The 25,668-nt window shown below is 52.1% G+C and overlaps 1 protein-coding gene across 2 annotated transcripts in view; it reads left to right on the forward strand.

The window, feature by feature from the left end:
• The window catches only part of LOC140424188 (ribosomal protein S6 kinase alpha-5-like), a 201,724-nt gene that overhangs the window by 91,254 nt on the left and 84,802 nt on the right, over positions 1 to 25,668 (forward strand). For both annotated transcript variants that reach the window (XM_072507844.1, XM_072507846.1), the window contains exons 3-6: positions 12,877 to 13,095; positions 20,513 to 20,628; positions 20,814 to 20,921; positions 21,095 to 21,178. In XM_072507844.1, coding sequence (XP_072363945.1) covers positions 12,877 to 13,095; positions 20,513 to 20,628; positions 20,814 to 20,921; positions 21,095 to 21,178 — 527 coding nt within the window. The remainder of the gene's footprint in view (positions 1 to 12,876; positions 13,096 to 20,512; positions 20,629 to 20,813; positions 20,922 to 21,094; positions 21,179 to 25,668) is intronic.

Below are 25,668 nucleotides of genomic sequence, written 5' to 3' on the forward strand. Positions count from 1 at the left end.
ATCCTAACCTCGCTGATATCAACACAGAGAGAGTTTCTACAGAGATCGTTGCCAATGTTTGGGAGCATAACTGGCCGATTTGTCCTTGACCAACCTAATGGCACAAAGGCAATTGTATTGTTTCCAACTGAGACCAGTTATCAGTTTAACCAGCTAATAAAATGTCTGTATAACATAGTGGTTTCAACAAGGATGTGCAGAATAAAGTAAAAGTCTGCAAACAAATTCCTGTTAATGCACATATTAACTGAGAGAGTAACCTCTTCCTCTGGAACAGTTCAGTGGGCACCAGGTGCACTCCCATACATTACCTAATTAGGCATTATTCACCTGCGATTGTTAACAGGCCATTTGACCTCCAGGAGACATAATAGCAAAACCATAGCCAGAATTTTACTTTGCCAGATCAGGGGCAGGATTCTCCACTCCCGCACCGGTTGGGAGCATCGCCTGGGTCGCCGAATTTTCCTGCGACGCCGGTCCGACGCCCTCCCGCGATTCTCCCAAGCGACGAGAACGGCCCCGTCGAGTTCCGCGCGGCGCAGGCCGGAGAATCGCCCGAGACACCCAAAATGGTGATTCTCCGGCACCCCTGCTATTCTCAGGCCCGGATGGGCCGAGCGGCCAGGCCAAAACAGCGGGTTCCCCCCGGCGCCGTCCACACTTGGTCACTGCCACCGGGAACAGCGCGGGAATGCTGGTGGGGGCGGCCTGTGGGGGGGGGGGGGGGGGGGGGGGGGGGGCCTCAAATGGGGCCTGGCCCGCGATCAGTGCCCACCGATCGTCGGGCCACCCTCTCTGAAGGAGGACCTCCTTTCTTCCGCAGCCCTGCAAGATGCGGCTGACATATTCTTGCGGGGCGGACTCCGAGAGGACGGCAACCACGCATGCGCGGGTGACGCCAGTTATGCGGCGCCGGCCGCGTCATGTATGCGGCGCCGCCATTACGTGGCGACAAGGCCTGGCGCGTGTAAATGACGCGGCCCCGCTCCTAGCCCATTATCGGGCCCTGAATTGGTCGGGATAGGGGCCGTTTCGCGCCGTCGAGGCACTTCGGCACGGGAGCGGAGAATCGCGCCCCTGGTGTGGGGCCGACCTAAAATCCCGTGAAATTATGCGAAAAAACATTGGCCGCACATTCCAACATCATTGCACTGTCGTACCATTTGTGGTTGATGGGCTTGCATGGAAGCCTGAAGTGTGTCCACCAACAATTAAACAGGAAATTAAAAAGGCAATTGTTTTGAATTTTATTTGACTCATGAGATTTAACAGCCAGTGCTCGGGCCACATGGGTAGACGGCAATCATGTTTTGATTTGACACTCAATCTGGAATGTGATGCTTGCCCAGAAGCTTGAGTACGTATGGGTTGAGGTAACAGTTGGTTGAAGGTGCTTTTCTGACAGTTAATTGCATTTCTGTGCACTCTGGAGGATTCTTTAGCCTACAAGCTTTCTTGGAAGCTTTGTGTCCCTTGGGCACAAGTGGATAGCATTGTGGAGAGCACTGTGCCTTCACAGTGCCAGGGTCCCAGGTTTGATTCCCCGCTGGGTCACTGCCTGTGCAGAGTCTACACATTCTCCCCGTGTTTGCGTGGGTTTCCTCCGGGTGCTCTGGTTTCCTCCCACAGTCCAAAGACTGGTGGATTGGTCATGATAAATTGCCCGTAGTGACCAAAAAGGTTAGGAGGGGTTATTGGGTTACGGGGATAGGGTGGAAGTGAGGGCTTAAGTGGGTCGGTGCAGACTCAATGGCTGAATGGCCTCCTTCTGTACTGTATGTTCTATGTTCTGGGCACCATTTTGTGCCATCTGTGTTCCAGCAAATGGGGATTGTTTAATCTGCTGGAGGGAGACCCTCCACTGAGGGGGAAAGGGCCAGAAGGGAGACCAGGACTGGTGTCCACAGGCAGCATCCTGTGGAAAGCGAGGTGCAAGCACATGAGGTGACGGACCAGCAAGAAGTGCAAGGTGGAAGAGTCCAGAGAAGACGCTGTTATCCTGCAGCGAGAGTCGACAGGAAGTGCTCCAGCAACCTGGACATGTCGGAGGTAAAGTGCCGACAGAGGCACCACCTCTCACCTCTTTAGGGAGACTGTGACCTCCATTTGCCGCATGATTGACCCAGAGATCACCTTGACTTTGCCGGTGACCACCTGATGTGCCAGTGGCTCTTAAGTTGACTTTGGCCCTGAATTTTCTCACCCCTGATTCCTTCCAAGGGTTAGCAGGAGAACTATGCAGTGTTTCCCGATCTGTTGCCCAAGCTCCGTCAAACAAATGCACTGTTCAGATGAGATAAACCTCAAGGGCAAGATTCTCCTGAGACACGTGTTGACGCCGGGGCAGGATTCGTGGACTTTCATGACAGCAAAAATGGTGCCGCACCTGGTCAGATTCAGTGACTGTTGAGGGACCAGCACTAGCGCCACGTGGAACACAATTGATTTCAATTAGAAACAGTGTGATTGACACTCAGGAGCTGACAAGCTGCAGCTGCATATACACACCACATTCCCCACACACCATCCCAGCTAACAAGATGGCAGCAAGGAGAGCGGCGCCACAATTCACTGATGACCTCATGGACGTGGTGGAAATGAGGCAGGCCACCCTGTACCCCAGCCCAGAAAGAAGGCTGCCAGCTGCTGCTGTTCGCCATACCTGGGTGCAGGTGGCAGAGGTGGTGAGTGCCATGAGCAACACTATCCAGACCAGCCTGCAGTCCTGGAAGAAACTGCACAGTCTCCTCCGGTCCGCCAGGGTGAATAGGCAGCACCGTGCCCCTAGTACTAACCCCATCCCACACACCTGTAGCCCCAACCCCCCCCTCCCCGCATCCTGCACTACATGGCAGCACCCATACCGGCCACCATGGCCAGGCTCCCTGGCCCCTGAGGCCACCAACTACCAACCCCTGGGCTGCATGCGTCAGACTGTGTAACACTGTCGTTTTCTGTTTTCCACTCCCTCCACTCCCCAGGGGAAAGCCGGCCATAATCACCGAAAGCAGGAGAAAATTGGAGAGGGTCCACCGGACATGTGGCCCCTGACCGTGGCTGAGCAGAGGGCCCTGAACGTGGTCAGCGGTCCAGCGGAAAGGAAACTCACCGGGGTGGAGGTCCTGCTGAGTTGCGGTTCCCCATGCTACATATGTCAAACCCCCCCCAGGCCCACGGTCTAATCGTGTATTTTGTCTTGTATCTTGCAGGACCTTCTGGTGATGGGCGGGTCCGTCTGGTGTCCCATGCCCCCAGCCATGCCGCAGCCACAGCCACAGTTGAATTAATGTGTAAAAATAAAACGCCTGTAAATGTTGTAATATTTCATGAGCAGCACACATATTAAGTGAAAGTGGAGTGGCACCTGCAAAGTGCTTATTTAGGGTTTACTTCAATCATATATCGGTGGAGCCGGGGCCCGCGCGCGGTCTAATCATGCATTTTGTCTTGTATCTTATAGAATTATCATAGAATTTACAATGGAGAAGCTAAGTGACTAGGTGCCTCATCCATCTCTCACACTGGTAATGATCTGCTGTATTGCTGCCAGTGTGTGGGCTTGCAGGTCCGAGTGCAGCCCCTGAAGCACCTGATTCTGCTCCTGGAGCTGCCTCCATGAGCTTTGCCACTCGCTCAATGGAGGAGGTAGTGCTCTCTCTCTGCATAGTTCCTCCAAGTCAGAGACCATGGCACCAAGACTCTCCAGAATCTCTGCCAGATCTTTCCATGAATCTAACCGGACATCCAGAATCTGCCGCCTGATGAATGGCTCCAGAGGCTCATCATCTGCCTCGGACTTGACATGTTCCTGGTCTCCAGCAGTCCTCCACTCTGTCTCCACCAGCTCCTTATGCAAGTGTGTACTGTCCTCATCACTGTGCAATAATGATGATGCTGACCCCCCTAATGCCCACTGGTGTGCATGAGAGGATGTGACATGGGTGCTTCTATGTATGGCTCCCCTTGTGTCAATGAAGGAAACTCGGGGGGGCTGGATTCTCCCAAAATGGGACTATGTCCCCACGCAGACATAAAAACGCTCGCGTTTTACTCTGGAGATTTCTGGGAATAAGTGGAGCTAATTCACAGCCTTGCAGGGGGGCTAGCAGGGAGCCAGAGTAATTCGCGCAGCTTTAACTGCAGATATGGGCCCCCGCACTTCTGGTTTTGAGCCCGTGCATGCGCACAGCGGGGCGTCCAGCGGCCGCGCCGAGCACCGTGGCAGACTCAGACCGTGGAGCCACACATAAAAACTAGACCCCCCCCCCCCCCCCGATCAGTCGGGCGCCCAAGCATCCGACCGCGCGGATCTGTCCCCGGCCGCCTATAAAGCCCCCCCGGTGTCCGATCCCCCGCCCCCCACCAGGGCGGCCGCGGACACGTCAACACCATGACCGGCAATGGGTGGTTAGTTCCACGCCGTCAGGAACTCGGCTGGTCTGGAGCATAGGATCGCTGGGCTGGCCTCTGTCAATGGGCCCCCAGCCGCGTGGAGTACTCCCGGAGAATCAGCGGGCCTGATTTCATCGTGAAATTGGATTCTCTGCCCCCGCGTCGAACGCAATTTTGGTGCCAGGCTGCGAAGAATCCAGCCCCGGATCTTTGACACATCTTGAGGATGGCACATCTGAGGGAAAAATACTATGTCAGTAGATATCATCATCATCATAAAGGGACTGTGCATACAAGATGGTTTGTTGACACTATGGACGATGCACTTTGGCATTGTGATAGGATGAGCAATCGGGACTCTTGGTTTGATCTTTTCAGTGGAGAGAACACTATCCTACATTACATTACACTACCCCAGTCTTTCACATGTCCACTGGACTCTTTCCTTACTCAGAGATCCCTCCCTCTTTGTGACCTGTGGACCTTGCTCCATGCTCGCATTTCATTTGAAACTTGCTCAATATGAGCAGATCGTCTCACTACCACCGGTCCACCTGGACTCCACAGCACTATGACTTCTCTTTACCTGCATGGACAAAAGTGAATTTGCTACTTCAGGGTTTTTCAAACTTTTTTTCCCAGAACCCACTTTGGCCAACCGGCAAGATCCATGCCGGCCGACCTTCGCAACACACGCCAGGTTTGCTTATCTTTAATACACGAGGGGAGCCAGGACTTCATGATCTAGAATCAGGTTCAAAGGAGGAGAGGACAACGTGCATATCGGGTGCAGACTTCAGTCAGTTCCTTTTGTGCTGTCTTCATCTTTATGAAAACGGAAAATACAATCGGTCGCTGTGAAGGGCAATAGCAACAAAACACTTGTTTTGCTCAGCACTAGGTACTCCTCGGAATTGCTACTCCGGAATGTTGACAGCCTCATGGGCTTTTGCCGTGTTTTTATGGTGGTATCACAGGTCAACTAGAGCAGCGTAGTCTTTTAATTTGGAGTCAGCTCTAAGTTAATAATTGACTCTGAGGTCACAATGTTAAAGGAATGTTTCACTCACCACTTCTCTTTGGGCGCTACTCCCATGATCTGGACCACCGCGGGAACAGTGCCACTAATCGCTCTGCGACTCCCCCTCCCCAAACTCTCGCCTGCGGCCCACCCAAGGGTCGTAACCTGCACTTTGGAAAAACCTTGCATAACTCCACCCTTTACCTGCAACATCATATCAGCCTCATGATGCTGCCTGTCCCCCAGAGAACCAGGCCGAGCTGCCCATCAGATTAGCACAGCTCACTCTTCAATGCACTCAGGTTAATGGGTAGGTATCCCAGTCTTGGCTGGCACAGGTATATGTGTACTCTGAATCTTTCACCCCTAAATGCCACAAAGAACAGCCACCCTTCCAGACTTCTATACACAGTTCCATGCCTACTCAGTGCTCACTCTTGCAGAGTGGTGAAGATCATTGAACATTTTGTGATGCTGGGTCCATGTGAGCTACATCATATCATGCTTGCTCACCTAGGATGATACTGCCAATGCCACCTTTGTCTGGTGTGGTGGCCTCCTCATGCCATTGTGGCATGAGTATGTTATGCCAGGCACTCACTGCCTCCAATACAGTGTGCAGGCACTCATCCTAGAAGGAGGGGCAGAGGGCCAACCAGCATGAAATCGCGTATCAGTTGCAATTTGTGGAAAATATTTTGATATCTGCTTCCAGATTCGCCGATCGCACACAAACAATGGGTGGAATTTTTCACCGATGGGATTTTCAGCTTCCATTGATGTCAGTGGACTTTTGAAAGGCTTGATGTATTTACCAACCCACCCCTTTGTGTCAGGGCCAAAGAATTCAGCCCAATGTGTACAAAATTGGGCCCATATCTCAGTACATGCATTTCAGCAGTAGTTGCTGGTCAGAAATCGGCAGTAGGGATCATTGTGGTTTGCATGAGTTGGGTTATCACTGAATCAAATGCTGAGGTATCAAGAGCTGCCCTGCAATCAGCTGTAGTGCATCGGATCACAGATATTGGAACGTTTTGGTGAAATAATGGAATTAGTTAGATACAGGATAGGTTTCATACTATGTTTCTCCCAGCCAAATTAAGAATGTAAACTGAGTACAAGCAGTGCAGATTGCAATGCATTGGACATTCCATGGTACTGAGATACAGTAAGCTTTTTGCACAAATAGTCAACATTGTACATCTGCAATAAAATAAATATTGGCACCCTCAGTAGCACACATTATTGTTATAAATGCATTGTGTTGCAGAGTAGATTTGAATATCAATTCTTGGTAGTAGCTCCCAATACTCTTTGTTCCTGATCTCAGCATTGATGTGGGCACACAGGAGAGGCTAAATGCGTTTCAGCAATTGTAAAGGCCTTTCCTGTTGATTCCCTTTGTTCCTGTTTCTTTTATTTTGTCTTCAGAGTTTATGGTGCTTGGATGGTTAATGGAGACATACTTTTAGTCAAGCAGAGGAAGTAAGGAACTCAAAGTGTCAAAATTATACACTTGTGTTATAAAGTTTTATATTTTGGGCAGAAGAACAGAGACTTTATGGCATCCAAGAGATTTGGAGGGGTTTGTTTTGATAGGTTGCCTGGTAGCCATTGGATTGGCCAGGGATAGTATTCTGCTGGCAACCGATAGCAAATGGTTCCTGTCAGATCAGGGGCGAGATTCTCCGACCCCCCCCCCCCCCCCCGTCCACCGGGTCGGAGAATGGCCGTTGGCCGTCGTGAATTCCACCCCCGCCGCCTGCCGAATTCTCCAAAGGAAGAAAAGTCGGTGGGGCGTCAATCGCGCCGCACACCTCGGAGAATGGCACGGGTGGGCGCAAGGCAATGGATTTTGGAGCTGCCGATATTCTCCCGTCTGGATGGGCCGAAGTCCCGCCGACGTGATGACAGGTCACATCGGCGTAAATCAAACCACCTTTCAATTGGCGTCAACCAGTGCTCAAGGTTTACGCCGACCAGCGTGGAGGTAGGTGACGGCCTGGGGGTTGGCCGCTGGAGAGGCGATTGTGTGTGTGTGTGTGTGTGCGTGCGCGTGTGCGTGTGCGCGTGCGCGTGTGCGGGGTCCGTGCCGGGTGGGAGATGGGGTCCGTGCCGGGGAGGGACGTGTGTGGGGGGGGGGGGGGGGGGGGGGGGGAAAGTGAGTTGGTCCACCTGGCCAGGTGCCAGCCTCCAACAGTCGGACCCATGCGGTCCATGCCACCTGGCTGGGGGGAGGAGGGGGTATGGGCAATGATGACATGTCGTTGTTTTCTCCCCCCCCCCCCCCCCCCCCCCCAGGCCGTCATGTTTTCCGATCAGCCAGCGATGTTGGCCGCCGTGGCGGCAGCCGCTAATGTCCATGTTGCCCTGGATGAGGAGGAGGAGGAGCGTGCCAGAGAGGCGGCGCAGGCTGCCGCAGACGGGCAGGCGGCAGCCGACCAGGCTGGAGGGACACCTGACCGACAGGAAGAGGAGGGGGCGCGGCCCCACGGCAACGGAGGCACCCGAGGACGCCCCGTGTGTACCGGCCCCGGCTGTCATACCAGGACCTCACGGACCGGGATTGCAGGAGGAGACTCCGGATGAGCCGGGAAACTGTGGCACACATCTGCCACCTGCTGGCACACCGGTCACCGCGTGGCACTGGCGGGGGACACCCTCTCCCCGTGTCCGTCAAGGTTACGGTGGCCCTGAACCTTTATGCAACGGGGTCATTCCAGACACCGAGTGGGGATCTGTCCTGCATATCGCAGACATTGGTGCACCGGTGCATCCGGGCAGTGACAGACGCCCTATATGCCATGGCGCACCGCTACATCCGCTTCCCTGTGGACCGGGCAAGCCAAGATGCCCGGGCCGTGGGCTTCTCTGCCGTGGCCGGGTTCCCCATGGTCCAGGGCGGATTGATGGGATGCACGTCGCCGTGCGGCCACCTGCAGATAACAGGGCCGTGTTCACTAATAGGAAGGGGACCTATTCGATGAACGTACAGGTGGTCTCCGACCACCGCATGATGATCCTGCACATCTGTGCCCGTTACCCGGGCAGTGTACACGACTCATGCGTGTTGTCGCGGTCATACATCACCGGCATGTACGAGGGACGCCATCCCCGGCTGAGGGGCTGGTTGCTGGGCGACAGGGGCTACGCATTGCGATCGTGGTTGATGGCGCCTATACGGAGGCCACGCAATGAGGCGGAGAACCGTTACAATGATGCCCATGTAGCGACAAGGGGAGTGATAGAGAGGTGCTTTGGCGTGCTGAAGATGCGTTTCAGGTGCCTGGACCTCTCTGGGGGCGCCCTCCAGTCAGATAGGGTCGGCCGCATCATTGTGGTGTGCTGCGTCCTGCACAATATAGCCCAGCAGAGGGGCGATGTGCCGCAGGCAGAGGAGGGCGGAGTGGAGGAGCAGCAGGAAGAGGCGCAGCCCTCCCCAGATGAGGGGGATGGGGGCAATAGTCAGGGCAGACCGGCTAGACACGGGCGGGTGGCTGTCCACCGTTACCAGCTGGGCCAGCAGGCACGGGACAGGCTGATAGCCGCCCGCTTCACTGACTAGATGGGCGTGGGAATCGGGTAGTATGGCCACAGACCGCACACCATGGCAACAGCCGACCACCCACACCCCCCCACCCATCCACCCACCCAGCACCCTCACCCCCCTCCCCAACCCCACCCACCGCGTCCACCGGCAACTGTGTGAGCCCCCCATTGCTGATCCACCTGCGACACAACGGCGGGGCTCACACAGTTGCCGGTGGACGCGTGTCTATTGCAGGCCATGGAGGATGATGACAACCCGCTCTGCGATGAGCTCCTGGCTCCACATCGTTGGACTATGTCTGACCCATGGCCACAGTACCACCATCCACCCGGACCATCCCTGCATGCGGCTGTGACACTGCAGTGCACGGTCCCGTCCTCTGCCCGGGGGGGATGTTGATGGCGGCCCAGGGGGAAGGCGGCAGACTCACCTGGGGCTGAGGTAAGACCACCCCTCACACACACACTTGCGCTCAACGTACATGACACCCCCGCACGCTTTGGACAGAGCACAAAGGCAGCTTCCGTAGGTGTAACATTGACTTTAATAACCAAAGGAGTTCATGCACGTGCCCTAGCCCCTAAAACTCATCTGTGCCCTGCACCCGTGCCAACTTACTCAGTGTCCAATTGTTTGGCCTTACGGACCCTATGACTACGTCTACGTGGTTCCCCAGACGGTACAGCAGAACTGGAGGTGGACTCCTGTGATTCCTGCCCTCTGACACTGGATCCCTTTGGCGGCCGTTTCCTGGGGCGTCCTGGCCTAGATGGGCCAGGCTGCGGCCCAGGCGACTGGGATGGTGAGCTGCCAGCCTGTCCTGCCCGTTGCCACCCGATGCACCTGGGACGGAGGGGGGGGGGGGGTGGGAGTCCGAGGTGTCGCGGTGTTCCGGGACCTCCCCTACAGGGGGACCCGGGACGGACCACAGCACCTCCTCCTCCCTCGGGGTGCCCGATGGCCCCCAGGCCTCTACATGGGTGGGGGATACGAACGGATTGGCCATCCGAAGCCCCCCCGACATCTGGCGCTGCCAGTCCTGGAGGCCCGTGCTGGTATCGACAAGGATCTGCAGGTTTGCAGCCATGGAGCTCAGGGAGTTGGCCATCCCTGTCTGTGTCTGGGCGACGCCGGCTAGCACATGGGCAATGGTGCCGATGCCCTCAGCGATGGCCTGCTGAGACAGGGCCATGGCCTGCTGAGACTGGGCCATGGCCTGCAGAGACTGTGCCACGGAGTTGAGCCCCTCTGCCATCTGCCGCTGGCTCATAGCCTCCTGTGAGAGGGCAGCCATGTCCTGGGCCACAGACGCCGCCTGCATGGAAAGCCCCAGGCCTCGCAAACCACTCCCCATGTCTGTCACCGTCGCACCCATTGCCTCCATCGCGGACGCCACCCGTGCGGTGTCGGCCTGGGTGGCACGCATGACCGGGACCACTCCCAGCTCCTGGACGCGGGTGGACTCCTCCACCTGCGACTGCAGCCGCCGCAAGCTGGCCGTCACCCTCTTCGCTCGTCTCAGGTTCGGTGGTTGCATCGGACCTATGGGTGGGTGTGGTAACTCCAGGAACCCTGGATCCATCTGGCCGGCAGATGTTCGCTTGGGCTGGGCTGCCCTCCGACCACCCGGCCCCTCTGCTGCTCCTACCTCCACCTGCTGTACCGGGACGGCTGTGTTGTGCGCACCAGTGAGTGTACCAGATGACTCATCACTAAAATGCCCAACCGAGGTGAGTTTCTGCGATGGTGGAGGGTGTTGGTGACAGCAGTGGCGTTGTGTCGTGCGCACCGTCCGACTGAGTCCATGGCACTTTGGAGTGGCGGTTCATCTCCGCCCATCCAATCTGTGTCACTGTCCTGTATTTCAGTTTCCTGGGTAGGGGTGTCCTGGGTAGTGGTGTCCTGGGTAGTGGTTTTGTGGCTCGGCTGTGATGGGGGCCTGTGGCTGCCCCTCTCGTCGCTGGGTGGCACACGCCTGCGTCGTCGCACCCGCACGAGACGGGGGCGTCGTCTCCCTGTTGCTCCAGGTCTCTCCATCTCCAGTGGTCTCCGAGGGGCATCGTGCGGGCGTCGCATGCCAGAGGGTCCGGGTCTCTCCGTCTCCTGTGGTCTCCGAGGGGCATCTTGCGGGCGGTCTGCATCTGCGGGATCTGCGGGGATGGGTGCCTTGACGTTTGCTCCTGCGATACACAGTGAAGCATGCATGGTTAGACACGCAGGCAGTGATCAGGTGATATGGGGGAGGGGGGATATGGGGACGGGCTGTCGGTGGCTCACTTGCTGGTGTGTCCCCGACCTCTGCATCAGCAACCTCCCTGTCCTCAGGTCTGCCAGCCAGTTCCAGGGCCCTTCCCTCATGTTCGGTCAGTAGCCTCTCATCAGCGGGGCCTCCTCCAGTCCTCACATGTTCCCTGGTGTTGTGTGCGCGTTTCTCCTGTGGTTGGGGGGGGGGGGCGGTGGCAGGGGTAAAAGGCAACAGTGTTAGACAGGAATATGAATGCACGCCATTGGTTGCGCGTGTATTGCAGAGGTTAAGGTTAGGGCTGGATTCACTTGGGGATATGGGGGAGGGGGGATATGGGGGAGGGGGGACATGGGGGAGGGGGGATATGGGGAGGGGGGATATGGAGATCAGGCAGGGGTGGGGGTGGGGAGGCTCACCCTGGCTGCTCTGACGAGGTTGTTCACCTTCTTGTGGCACTGGGTGCCTGTCCGTGGTGTCGGGGCCACAGCGCTGACGGCCTCTGCCACCTCCCTCCACAGACGCCTGCTGTGGCGTGGGGCAACTCTGCGGCCGTGTCCGGGATACAGGGCCTCCCTCCTCTGCTCCACTGCGTCACGAGACTGGAACCTCGGGGCTGAGCGGCGGGCGGCCATCCGGTCGGGTGTTCTGGTCGGGTCGGGGGAGCAGCGCGTCCTTATGAACCGTCACGCCGTGCGCCGTGTATGACGCCGCACAGCGTGAACCACGTGAGCCAGCGTGGATAGCGTCACGTCGCTGCTAGCCCATTCCGGGCCGGAGACTTTGCGCCGTTTTTGCCGCCGGTCGGCAGACATCGCGCCGATAACGGAGAATTTCGCCCCTGGTTTTTTTTGTGGAGAGAAGCCACTGGACCCTCCAGGTGGAAGCAGTTCTCTCTCTCCTCTCCTCTCCTCTCTTTTCTCTCTCCTCTCTTTTCTCTCTCCTCTCTCTCTTCTCTCCTCTCTCTCGCTCTCTCTAATGCTGGCAGCCTGCTATTTCTGTGAATCTACAGTGAAAACCGTTACAACCTGAAAGAAAAGATAACATCCATCTGAAAGCTTAGACTTAAGAAGAAACTTAACTGGAAGATTCCATCTGAAACAAAGGCTCTTATCCTTTTACTTTCATCATTATTTTACATCTCTCCTCTCCATGTGGGTGTCTGTGTGTGTAGAGGGCGGAGAGAGGGGGTTAGAGATTAGATAATAGTTAACCAGTTCTATTTGTTGCCTATTTAATTATAGTTACTGTTAATTGTGTTCAAATTTACAAACTTGGTGACTGTAGTTATTGGGCAGCCGAAGGCCTCGGGTATTTTAAAAATAAAAGTTAATTTCAACCATGTGGCGACTCCAGGTCAAGTGGGACTAAAATTGACCGTGCACTGGCCCAGGGTGTGGTAACAAAATGTACAAGGAAGGGAGGGTGAAAACACATTACTGTCATGCACCACTTCAGGTTTTCAAGAGGGACCAAGATGAGGTTAATTTGATGGTGTAGCATATTGAAGAGCTATCATGCTTTGCAACTTTGTGACCTATAAGACAATCTTAAATGTCTATTACTCTGTTATGGAATAATTGATGACCATTATTTTTTAATGACTAGGGGTGAGCAACTATGATACTTTATAATTATTAAACACATTTTTCTTGTGTCTTGCAGCTTATGGGAAAGTTTTCCTGGTCAGAAAAATCAGTGGCCATGATACAAACAAACTCTATGCAATGAAAGTGCTTAAGAAGGCTTCCATTGTACAAAAAGCAAAAACAACCGAACACATCAAGACAGAACGGCAGGTGTTAGAGCATATTCGGCAGTCTCCTTTTCTGGTCACATTGCATTATGCCTTCCAGACAGACACCAAACTTCATCTTATACTAGGTAATAGTTTTTGCTGCTTTTGTCTTTCTAAAGCATTTACAAAATGTTAAAATTTTTGTGCATTTTCATTTCTCTTCCCCTCCCTTGGGCAGCACGGTAGCATAGTGGTTAGCACAGTTGTTTCACAGCTCCAGTGTCCCAGGTTCGATTCCCGGCTTGGGTCACTGTGCGGAGTCTGCACGTTCTCCCCGTGTGCGCGTGGGTTTCCTCCGGGTGCTCCGGTTTCCTCCCACAGTCCAAAGATGTGCGGGTTAGGTGGATTGGCCATGTTAAATTGCCCTTAGTGTCCAAAAAGGTTAATTGGGGGTTACTGGGTTACGGGGATAGAGTAGAGACGTGGGCTTGAGTAGGGTGCTCTTTGTAAGGGCCGGTGCAGACTCGATGGGCCGATTGGCCTCCTTCTTCACTGTAAATTCTATGAAATCTATGTTTTAAGACAGTACTATGGTATATGTTGGTATCAGTTAAGTGATAACTTAGTATTCAGTATATTGAGTTTTTTCCCTCAATTCTTCATGTTAGAATTTTTCAATCTCTACTATGCCCTCATCAGAGGCATTCTGCTTAATAGAGATGAGAGAAAATAAGATTCAAGTCCTCTTCAATTAACCTTTGAGCACCTTTTTGTAATTTAATCAAGGGTGACATTGTTTTTGCTACAGTTTAGGAATAGGACACCGAGTTGTGTTTTCAGCTGAAGAATGATACTGTGGTGAAGGTGGTAACGAAACAGTGCATATGAAAATGTGTATTTAAATGTTCCGACTTTATGGTAGGAAACCGAATGTACTGCCTTCTGACAATTATAGTTTCATTATAATGATACAATGATGGAATTGTGATTTTTATCTCCATAAAGCAAATAGTTATTTACAGGGAAAATATCTGTCAAAGTAAAGAAACGCAGTAAGATATTTATTGTACAATTACTTGGAACACAACAAATACTGTCCCCTACTATCATATATTCTTATGTGTTCCTCCCACTTGAATGACTCCTTGTACCATGGTACCATAGTCAGCCAGCTGTGATGAATATAAGAAATTGTCAGGTTTTATTGTTTATATTTTTGCAGTAATATTATTAAAACCTGGGTTAAAATGCATGCAGACAGTATGACTGCTAGAGCTGTGATTAACAGTGAGGTTATTGTGTTTGGTCCAGGCTGAACCAGTTAAGGCACATCCTGTTACAGTAAGCAAAATTGCTGTGTGCTTTGAGTGTAACAAAATTGCTAATGGGTGGGGCCAGGTCTGTCCGAAAAGGCAGTTGACTACAGGACTCTAAGCTCAGCAGAAGGGTTTTCAGTTTGGTCCTAAAAGGTTTGTCTCTCCGAGGACTCTTCTCAAAATAAGCAAATAAAACCTGGTTGTAATTGTATATTCATATAAATAGTATTTGAAATATATGGGTTTACTTAATTGGAACATAGAGGCAGGTTTCAGGAAACAAGTTGAGATGTTGTATCTGTTAACTGTAAAGCTATTTTTGTTGCTAATGTGCTTAATTCAAGTTTGTTTTAACAATTAAGCTATTTACTGACCAGCGTTATCACTCCTGTGGTACAGTAACATTTCCTCACAGTTTTACCAAATGCAAATAATTGGATTCTAGTCCGAGGTCTTAACCAAAATTGGGGTTCAGGTCCACACCAATAACACAGCTCATCTACCCTGCAGCCACCATTCTCATCCAAACAAGCTAAGAGAACCTCAACCTGTTGGACAATTGAAGAGGCTGACACTCCTGCCCTCTGGGTCCTCTTCTGCCTCATAGACAGTCATGCTCTCCTGTCCCTGACCACTGACCAGATTGGAAGGACAATATTCAAATTTGCCAATGAGAGGTGTGTTGTGCATATGGTTAATACTGAGGAAGACTGTAACAAAATGTTAAGAAAATAACAAACTTGCGGAGTACATATGTAAGTGGATGGTGGTGAATTTTGCTCGGACAAATAAAATGTGTTATTAATTTATTCGAGATGTGGGCTTTGCTGGCTAGGCCAACATTCATTGCCCATCCCTGATTGCCCTTGTGAAGGTGGTGGTGAGCTGCCTTTTTGAACTGCTGCAGTCCATGTGGTGTAGGTACACCCACAATGCTGTTAGGGAGGGAGTTCCAGGATTTTGATCCAGCGACAGTGAAGGAATGGTGATATATTGCCAAGTCATGATGGTGAGTGACTTCCAAGTGTTGGTGTTCCAATGTTCCTTCAATAGGATAAAGCTGGATAGCGATATCTGGGTACAAATTCACAAACTATTAAAAAATAGTAACCAGGACTTCCGGGTGCGGCTATGCAGAGCTAGGTTGCATATTTGGTAGCTCCCGCTTGGAGCGGACTTTTGGGCTCTTTTGCAGGGCCCCCACGGCATTTGTTTGACATTTCCCGGTGTGGCAAGAGGACTGCAACACTCCCCTGACGGTGTCCCCCAGGAGTGTTGTGTATTTTGGCTGCCAGGCCCGGCAGAAGCAGTGGAAGATTTGGCTGCAACAGGATAAACAGCATTTGCAGCAGTTTGCAGCATGCAAGCGGGGGAAGGGCAAGCTTAAAGCTGCAAACAGTCCTGAGGACCTTTGTCAAAAGTGAATTCTAACAGCAGAGGGAACAACTGTGAAAAGATCTCACCAGGGCCACTGAAGAAGCGGGGACAAGGCTTCCGGTGGCGGCCATGGAGGAGTAGGTCACGCATTCGGCAGCTCCTGTCTGGAACGGACACTTAGACTTTTTTCAGGAGTTTCCACGGACATTTTGGGGCAGATTGGTGAAGCGAACACTGCCAAAAGGATTCCCTCTCGAGACTTTTGGGCTCTTTTCAGGGCCCCCAAGGGCACTTTTTCAACGTTTCCCGGTGTGGGAAGGAGTTAATAATAGTTCCCCGTCAGTATATGGCTTTAACTAGGAGCAGGGTGACAAAAAAGGTGGTGGTGGACCAGAAGAAGGGAGGGAAGAAGGACAAAATGGCGGCGGGCGGAGACCAGGCAGCGTGGAGGCAGTGGGCGGAGGAGCAACAGGAGGGTATCTAGCGCTGCCTCAGAGAGATTAAAAAGGACCTGCTAGAGCCGATGATGGCTTCTATTGATAAGCTGCTGGAGACACAGACGGCCCAGGGGGTGGCGATCCGAGAGGCTCAACAAAAGATCTCTGTCAATGAGGACGAGACCTTAGTCCTGGTGGTAAAGGTGGAGGCGCACGAGGCGCTCCACAAGAAATGGCAGGAGCGGTTCGATGAGATGGAGAATCGGTCGAGGTGGAAGAATCTGCGGATTCTGGGCCTCCCGGAGGGGCTGGAGGGGCCGGACGTGGGGGCCTATGTGGTCACCATGTTAAACTCGCTGATGGGAGCGGGGTCCTTCCAGGGGCCCCTGGAGCTGGAAGGGGCCCATAGAGTGTTGGCAAGGAGGTCCAAGGCTAACGAGCCTCCGCGGGCGGTGCTGGTGCGGTTCCATCGGTTCGTCGATCGGGAGTGTGTACTCAGGTGGGCCAAGGAGGAGAGGAGCAGCAGGTGGGAGAACGCAGAGGTTCGGATATATCAGGACTGGAGTGCGGAGGTGGCGAAGAGGAGGGCCGGGTACAATTGAGCGAAGGCGGTGCTGCACAGGAAGGGGGTGAAGTTTGGCATGTTGCAGCCGGCGCGATTGTGCGTTACCTACAAGGACCGGCACCATTATTTTGAGTCTCCGGAGGAGGCGTGGGCCTTTGTTCAGGCCGAGAAGCTGGACACAGACTGAGGGTCGGGATGGGCGATTGGGGACTGCAGTGGATATGTTATGCCTATTTTTGGTTCGGGGGGGGGGCCTTTGCATTGTTTTGGGTTTCTTTTTCTCTGTGTTTTTCTCTTTCGGGTTGGGGAGGGTGGATGGGGCGGGTTGGGCACTGTTTTGGTTGGTGGCGGGGCCTGGTAGGTGGAGAGCGCGGGATTTTTTTCCCGCGCCGAAGACTGGGGGGGACGGGACCGGGGCGGGGAAGCGAGGATTGTTTCCTGCACTTAGAACGGAGGGGGAGAGCCTGTGAATGGGGACCGGGAGAGGAGGGTGTGCCACACAATGGGAGGAGTCGAAGGGGAGGCGGGAGTGGCTGGGGTCAGCAGGAGTCAGCTGACTTGCGGAAGTGCAATGTGGGGAGTAAACCAGCTAAGGTGGGTCCTAGCCGGGGGGGTGGGGGGTTGGGTGGGGGGGAATTGAGTTGCTGCTGCTAAGATCAAGGGGAAGCTGGAGCGAGTGGGGTGGGTCAAGACGGGGGTATGCCGCTGTGGGGAACGGGTCGGGTGTGGGGTGCGGGCGCGTGGTTGGCAGAGGAGGGGTCGTGGCTAGTTGGCGGGGGAGGGGGGCGGGTAGCCCCCTAATCCGGCTGATAACCTGGAATGTAAGGGGACTGAATGGGCCGGTTAAGCGGGCCCGCGTGTTCGCGCACCTGAAGGGGCTCAAGGCGGATGTGGTTATGCTCCAGGAGACACACCTGAAGGTGGCAGACCAGGTAAGACTGAGGAAAGGGTGGGTAGGTCAGGTGTTTCACTCGGGGCTAGATGCCAAAAATCGAGGGGTGACGATCTTGGTGGGAAAGAAGGTGTTATTCGAGGCGTCGAGCATTGTGGCAGATAATGGCGGTAGGTACATAATGGTAAGTGGTAAGTTGCAGGGAGAGAGGGTGGTACTGGTCAATGTGTATGCTCCGAACTGGGACGATGCGGGTTTTATGCGGCGTATGTTGGGTCGGATCCCAGACTTGAAAGTGGGGGGCCTGATAATGGGGGGAGACTTTAACACGGTGTTGGATCCTGCACTGGATCACTCCAGGTCTAGGACGGGTAGGAAGCCGGCGGTGGCTAGACTGTTGAGGGGATTTATGGACCAAATGGTAGGGGTGGACCCATGGAGATTTGCAAGGCCGGGGGCTCGGGAATTTTTATTCTTCTCACTTGTCCAGAAGGCTTATTCTCGAATCGACTTTTTCATTTTGAGTAGGGCGCTGATAGCGAGAGTAGAGGATACCGAGTATTCAGCAATAGCCATTTCGGACCACGCCCCGCATTGGGTGGACTTGGAGATGGGGGAGGAGAGGGACCAGCGCCCGCTGTGGTGCTTGGAGGTGGGGCTGTTGGCGGACGAGGAGGTGAGTGAGCTGGTCCGAGGAAGTATAGAGAGGTACTTGGAGACCAACGACAACGGGGAGGTCCGAGTGGGGGTGGTATGGGAGGCACTGAAGGCGGTGGTGAGGGGAGAGCTGATCTCCATCATGGCCCACAAGGAGCAGAGGGAGCGGGGGGAGAGGGAGAGGCTGGTGGGGGAGATGGTGAGGGTAGACAGGAGGTATGCGGAAGAACCTGAGGAAGGATTGTTGAGAAAGAGGCGCAGCCTCCAGGCCGAATTCGACCTGGTGACCACCAGGAAGGCGGAGGTGCAGTGGAGGAAGGCCCGGGGGTGGTCTACGAGTATGGGGAAAAGGCAAGCCGGATGCTGGCGCATCAGCTTCAGAAGCGGGATGCAGCTAGGGAGATCGGGGGAGTTAACGACCGGGGAGGGAGCGTGGTGCGGAGTGGGGTTGGCATCAATGGGGTCTTCAGGGACTTTTACGAGGAATTGTACCGATCCGAGCCCCCACGGGAGGAGGGAGGGATGGGCCGTTTCCTGGACCAATTGAGGTTTCCAAAGGTGGAAGAGGGACTGGTGGCGGGACTGGGGGCCCCGATTGGGCTGGAGGAGCTGATCAAAGGGATAGAAAGCATGCAGGCGGGGAAGGCACCGGGGCCGGATGGTTTCCCGGTCGAGTTCTATAAAAAATATATGGACCTGTTGGGCCCGCTGTTAGTTAGGAACTTTAATGAGGCAAGGGAGGGGAGGGGGCTTTACCCCCGACGATGTCCCGGGCACTGATCTCCTTGATCCTGAAGCGGGACAAGGATCCCCTGCAATGTGGGTCTTACAGACCGGTTTCCTTGCTAAATGTAGATGCCAAGGTGCTAGCGAAGGTCTTAGCCACGAGGATTGAGGATTGTGTGCCGCAGATCATCCATGAAGACCAGACGGGGTTTGTGAAGGGGAGACATTTGAACGCGAATGTGCGGAGGCTTTTGAACGTTATCATGATGCCGGCGAGGGAGGGGGCGGCGGAGGCGGAGATAGTGGTGGCGATGGACGCTGAGAAAGCCTTCGATAGGGTACTGTGGGGGTACCTGTGGGAGGTGCTGAAGAGGTTCGGGTTTGGAGAGGGGTTTGTCAGGTGGGTTAGGGTGTTGTACGAGGTCCCGATGGCGAGTGTGGCCACAAATAGGAGGATGTCCGAGTACTTTCGGTTGCACCGAGGGACGAGACAGGGGTGTCCCCTGTACCCCCTGCTCTTCGCACTGGCGATTGAACCCCTGGCTATGGCACTGAGAGAGTCGAGGAACTGGAGGGGGTTGGTGCGGGATGGGGAGGAGCACAGGGTGTCGCTTTATGCGGACGACCTGCTGCTGTATGTGGCGGACCCGGTGGGAGGAATGCCAGAGGTAATGAGGATGCTTAGGGAATTCGGGGACTTTTCGGGGTACAAGCTCAATATGGGGAAGAGCGAGCTGTTCGTAGTTCAGCTAGGGGACCAGGAGAGGGGGATTGGCGAGCTCCCACTAAAAAGGGCGGAGAGGAGCTTCAGATATTTGAGGGTCCAGGTGGCCAGGAGCTGGGGGGCCCTGCATAGGCTTAACTTTACAAGGCTGGTGGAGCAAATGGAGGAGGAGTTCAAAAGGTGGGACGCGTTGCCGCTGTCCTTGGCGGGTAGGGTGCAGTCAATCAAAATGACGGTGCTCCCAAGGTTTTTGTTCCTGTTCCAGTGCCTCCCCGTGTTTATCCCGAAGGCTTTTTTCAGGCGGGTTAACAGGAGTATAATGGGGTTTGTGTGGGCGCGAGGGACTCCGAGTGTGAGAAGGGTGTTCCTGGAGCGGAGTCGAGATAGGGGGGGGGGCTGGCGCTGCCCAACCTCTGTGGGTACTACTGGGCCGCCAATGCGACAATGGTGCGCAAGTGGGTGATGGAGGGGGAGGGGGCTGCGGCACTACGGGATTGCACAACATTGATGATTGGGTAAGCGGATGATTATATCATCTAAGCTATAATCTGAATCCTTTTGATACATGTTGTTGCAGTTGATTGTTCCACAAATATGTGTGTGTCTATCTGTGGTATTGGAATATTTTCCTTTCAGTTTCTGAACTTTTCTTCACAACTGCAGCCCATTGTGAAGTGTAGTGGTTCTTGTATGGTCTACAATTGTGAAGTTGTTGTGAAACTTTATGTCCGTATTAAGAGCATTTATGGCAAGGTCATTATTTCTGCAATGAGTCCTATTGCCTGTTGAGATATTAAGGAAGTTATGTTGCATCATAATTTAGTTAAAGTCTTGATGCATTAAAAATGTTGTCTGAATTCTTTCTGTAGACTACGTAAATGGTGGTGAGTTGTTTACGCATCTATACCAAAGGGAACATTTCACAGAAGAGGAAGTTCAAATTTATGCAGGAGAGATTGTGCTAGCACTAGAACACCTCCATAAGGTAAGTGTGATAAAGATTCCAGTCTGCTCAGCAAAACAGAAATGCCAGCATTATTGTATCTATTGTGCCATATGTTTTCACTGAGGATTGTCAAAATTTATGTTGGACATCATTAACTAAATCATTAATTTTCCTAAATGTTTCCATATAAATTAAACTGTCTTCTAATACCTTTTCATTGGTAGCTTGGCATCATTTATCGAGATATCAAGCTTGAAAATATTTTATTGGATGGTGATGGTCATATCGTTTTAACAGACTTTGGACTCAGCAAGGAGTTTGTCACTTTTGAGGTAATACTTTTTTGCTTGTTGATTGAAGATGCTTTATTTTTTGTTTACATATCGATTATTTATATTTTCTGATTGTTTGAGCCAGAGGTCATTGTAAGCTTCGAAACCTTTGTAAATTTATATATGCGTTTTATTGGTTTCTAAAGTAATTTTGCATATTCCCTTTTGTATAGAATGAAAGAACATATTCATTCTGCGGTACCATTGAATATATGGCACCAGAGATTATTCAAGGAGGAAGTAGTGGCCATGATAAGGTAAATAAATGGTAACATCATTGTTTAATACAAATGGAAATTTAAAATGCATTATTTTCACACTTATAACACAACACTGACCACCCCCGCCCCTCCCCCACCTCCGCTGCCTACTTCCAATATCCACAGATACCATTCAAGCAACTAGTTCTTGCTAGATTCATCAAAGGTCTATACAACATTGAACTTTAGCCTGAACCACATGCTCACATTTACAGCAAAATGATGATGATGGCCAGGAGCATGAACTCATGATTGTTGAGGCCTGGTAAAACTGGTTAATTTAGCACAGACCAGGGACACAGTCAGAGACTTTCCACATATATAACCAGGTGGTAAAGAGGGTGTATATGAAAAATTATAAAATTTGACTTCAGTTTGGTATGAACTTTAGAGGTCAAAAGAAAAGGCTGTAGGCCAGGCAAATTAAGTTGGTGAAATATCACTGAAGGAGAACAATGTAGTTACTGGAGGTTTAGAGTAATCAGGCGATGGGAGCCATGATATCACAGTCCTCCGTACACTACGGTAACATATCATTTTTATATAGATAATATCTACATGTCTTCAAGATGATTAGATCTGAGGCTGAGGCAACGGGAGCTAATTCTTGATTTATTTTTTTTAGTACAGATACTAAAGCTAGCAATACAAGTTGATGATACTATAAAGAATGTAAACAAAATACTAGATTCATTTATCAAGGAATAGAAAACAAAATTAGGGAGGTAATATTGGATTTATATGCAACTCTAGTTAGATAACACTTGAAGTACTATGTTCGGTTCTGGTGTCCATAATACAAAAGGTATATTGAAGCACTGAACAAAATGCAGAAAATATTGGTAAGACTACTGCCAGAATTGAGAGGATACAACTATTAGGAAAAAACTGCAGATGCTGGAATCTGAAACCAAAAGAGAAAATGCTGAAAAATCTCAGCAGGTCTGGCAGCATCTGTAGGGAGAGAAAAGAGCTAACATTTTGAATCCAGATGACCCTTTGTCAAAGCTAAAAGATATTTATACTGTAGGGTGGGGAATGAAAGATGAGTCATTGCCACATAATCCAAGGGAAAATAGTGTTAATAGCCATAGGAACCAAGGGAAAAGAGTGCTAATGGCAGTCCCCAGAGAGCACAAAAGGTGAGAAAGGGCAGACAGCAGAGAAACTACGATCAGTGGGTAGTGGGTAAGCTGTGACAGATGTAAATGTGGTGGGAGGGGGGACATGGGTGGGAGAGAGGGGAAGGGGGAAGCAAAGGGGGAAAATGGTAAGGTAAGGGGGGATAGGATGGGGGGGTGTATATATATATATATAATAAAGAAAGACAAAATAAATGGTAAAAGACAGTTAAAATGAAATGGAATGAAAACAAATGGGTCGAGGTGGGGTGGAGCTAATCATCTGAAGTTGTTGAATTTGATGTTGAGACCGGGTGGCTGTAGCATGCGATGCTGTTCCTCCAGTTTGCATTGAGCTTCACTGGAACATTGCAGCATAGAACATAGAACGTACCGTGCAGAAGGAGGCCATTTGGCACATCAAGTCGGCACTGACCCACTTAAGCCCTCACTTCCACCCAATCCCCGTAACACAAACTCTCCTAACCTTTTTGGTCACTAAAGGCAATTTATCATGGCCAATCCACCTAACCTGCACGTCTTTGGACTGTGGGAAGAAACCGGAGCACCTGGAGGAAACCCACGCAGACATGGGGAGAACGTGCAGACTCCGCACAGACAGTGACCCAGCAGGGCATTGAACCTGGGACCCTGGCGCTGTGAAGCCACCGTGCTATCCACTTGCGCTACCATGCAGGCCAAGGACAGACATGCGGGCATGGGAGCAATGTCTTGTGTTAAAATGGCAAGCAACGGGAAGGTCAGGATCCTGAATGCACACAAACTGAAGGTACTCAGCAAAGCGATCACCCAGTTTGCATTTGGTCTCTCCAATATAGAGGATACCACATTGGGAGCAGCGAATGCAATAGACCAAATTGACGAGGTGCAAGTGAAACGCTGCTTAACCTGGAATGAATGTTTTGGGCCTGGGATGTTAAGCATGGAAGAGGTAAAGGGGCAGGTGTTACACCTTCTGCGATTGCTTGGGAAGGTGCCATGGGTGATGGGAGAGGTGTTAAGTATGGTGGATTATCTCTGAGGGAATGGTCTCTGCGGAATGCTGACAGGGGGAGCGAAGGGAAGATGTGTTTGGTAGTGGCATCACACTGGAGTTGGTGAAAATGGCGGAGGATTATGCTTTGCATACAGAGGCTGGTGGGGTGAAATGTCAGAACGAGGGGGACTCTCCTTGTTCTGGGAGGGGGAGAGGGTAGTGGCGCGGGAAATGGACCGCACGCTGTTGAGGGCCCTGTCAACAACTGTAGGTGGGAAATCATGGTTGAGAAAGAAGGAACACATTTTCGAACCAGCACTTTGGAAAGTGGTATTGGTGGAACAAATGCGACAGAGGAAAAGGAGCTGAGAGAAAGGGATGGAGTCCTGACAGGGTGTAGGGTGCGAAGAGCTGTAGTCCAGATAGCTGTGGGAGTCAGTGGGCTTGTAATGGATATTAGTAGATAGTCTATTGCCGGAAATGGGGACAGAAAGGTCAAGGAAGGGAAGGGAAGTGTCTGAGATGGACCAGGTGAAAGTGATGGAGGGGTGGAAACTGGAAGCGAAGTTGATGAATTTTTCCAGGTCCGGATGAGAGCATGAAGCAGCACCAAAATAGTCATAGATGTACCGGTAATGGAGTTGTGGGAGGGGATCTGGGTAGGCCTGGAACAAGGAATGTTCCACATGCCCCATAAAAAGGCAAGCGCAGCTAGGACCCATGCGGGTACCCAGTGCTACACTTTTGATTTGGAGAAAGTGGGATGAGTTAAAGGAGAAGTTGTTGAGAGATAGAATGTGTTCAGCCAGACGGAGGAGAGTGGTGGTGGATGGGAATTGTCCAGACCTCTTTCGCGAAAGAAGCGAAGAGCGCTCAGGCCATCCTGGTGTGGGATGGAGGTGTAGAGAGATTGCACATCCATCATAGGAGGCGGTTAGGACCTGCGAACTGGAAGCTGTCAGTATGTCGCAGGGCATCAGAGGAATCCCGGATGTATGTGGGAAGGGAATGGACCAGAAGAGTGAGGATGGAGTCAAGATAAGAGGAAATATGTTTGGTGGGGCAGGAGCATGCTGACACAATGGGCCTGCGGGGACAGTCCTTTGTGTGGATTTTGGGAAGTAGGTAAAAGTGGGTTGTCCAGGGTTGGGAGACTGAGTTTGAAAGCTGTAGGGGGAGGCATCCGGAGGAAATGTGGTCGCTAACGATGTTGGAGATAATGGCTTGAAGTTCAGTTTTATTATTAGAAAACTATTAGAAAAGATTGAGAAGGCTGGAGCTCTTTTCTTCGGAAGAGAGAAATCTAATAAGTCTTCCCTACTTCCCGTTTCCTCTGGTGCTCCGGTTTCCTCCCACAGTCCAAAGATGTGCAGGTTGGGTGGATTGACTATGCTATTTGTCCATTAGTGTCCAAAGATGTGCAGGTTATCTGGGGTTACAGGATAGGGCAGGGGAGTGGACCTAGGTAAGGTACTCTTTCAGAGGGTTGGTGCAGACTCGATGGGCTGAATGGCCTCCTGCATTATATGAATTCTATGAAATTATGAAATCTGAAATGGTGAATATTGCAAAGATTTTCCACTTGTGGGTGAGTCTAGAACAAGGGATATAAATATAAGATTGCCACTAACAGAGAAAGTGGGGGTTGCTGTCATGTCAAATGGTTGAGATAATGTTGATTTAATTAAGCTTAATGCAAATGTGGACTTCCGGTGACGGCGGGCGGGAGGAGTCCGCACAATGGAGGGCTCCCGTTCGGGAACAGCATTTTCGGGGCTTTAAGCCCGGTCCCAGGGTCCACGGAGGCGCCAGAAGCAGGGAGAAGGCACGGAGGAGGCACAGGAAAAAAAAAGAAAAATGTCGACGGTGAGCAAAAAAACGGCCGTAAAAAAAACAGCTGAAGGTCCGTCGGGGAGTGGAAAGGTCACCGCGGGGTCACCAAGGAAAATGGAGGCTGGAGCACCAGGGAAGGCCGCATTGCTTACGGCTGAAGAAATAATTAAGGTGATGGCTGCGGAATTCGAAAAGCAGTTGGCGCAGATTGCGAAATGCATGGAGACGGTGAGGAAGGAGATGAGGAGGTTTTGAGTGTGCTGGTGGAGGAAGCGGTTTCCCCGGTGAGGACGGAGGTGGCGAGTGCAGTGGCGGAGGTGCGAGAGCAAGGGGAGGCGCTGAAGGAAGTGGAGGAGATGTTATTGCAGCACGGTGATCAACTTGCCTCGATGGGGAAGGAGATGCGGAAGGTGATGGGCACTAACAAGGATCTACGAGGAAAAATGGAAGACCTGGAAAACAGATCCAGGCGACAGAATTTGAGGATTGTGGGGCTGCCCGAAGGAGTTGAAGGACCGAAGCCGACTGAGTATTTT

This window comes from Scyliorhinus torazame, chromosome 1 (genome assembly GCF_047496885.1).
Source record: "Scyliorhinus torazame isolate Kashiwa2021f chromosome 1, sScyTor2.1, whole genome shotgun sequence".
Classification (NCBI taxonomy): Eukaryota; Metazoa; Chordata; class Chondrichthyes; order Carcharhiniformes; family Scyliorhinidae; genus Scyliorhinus; species Scyliorhinus torazame.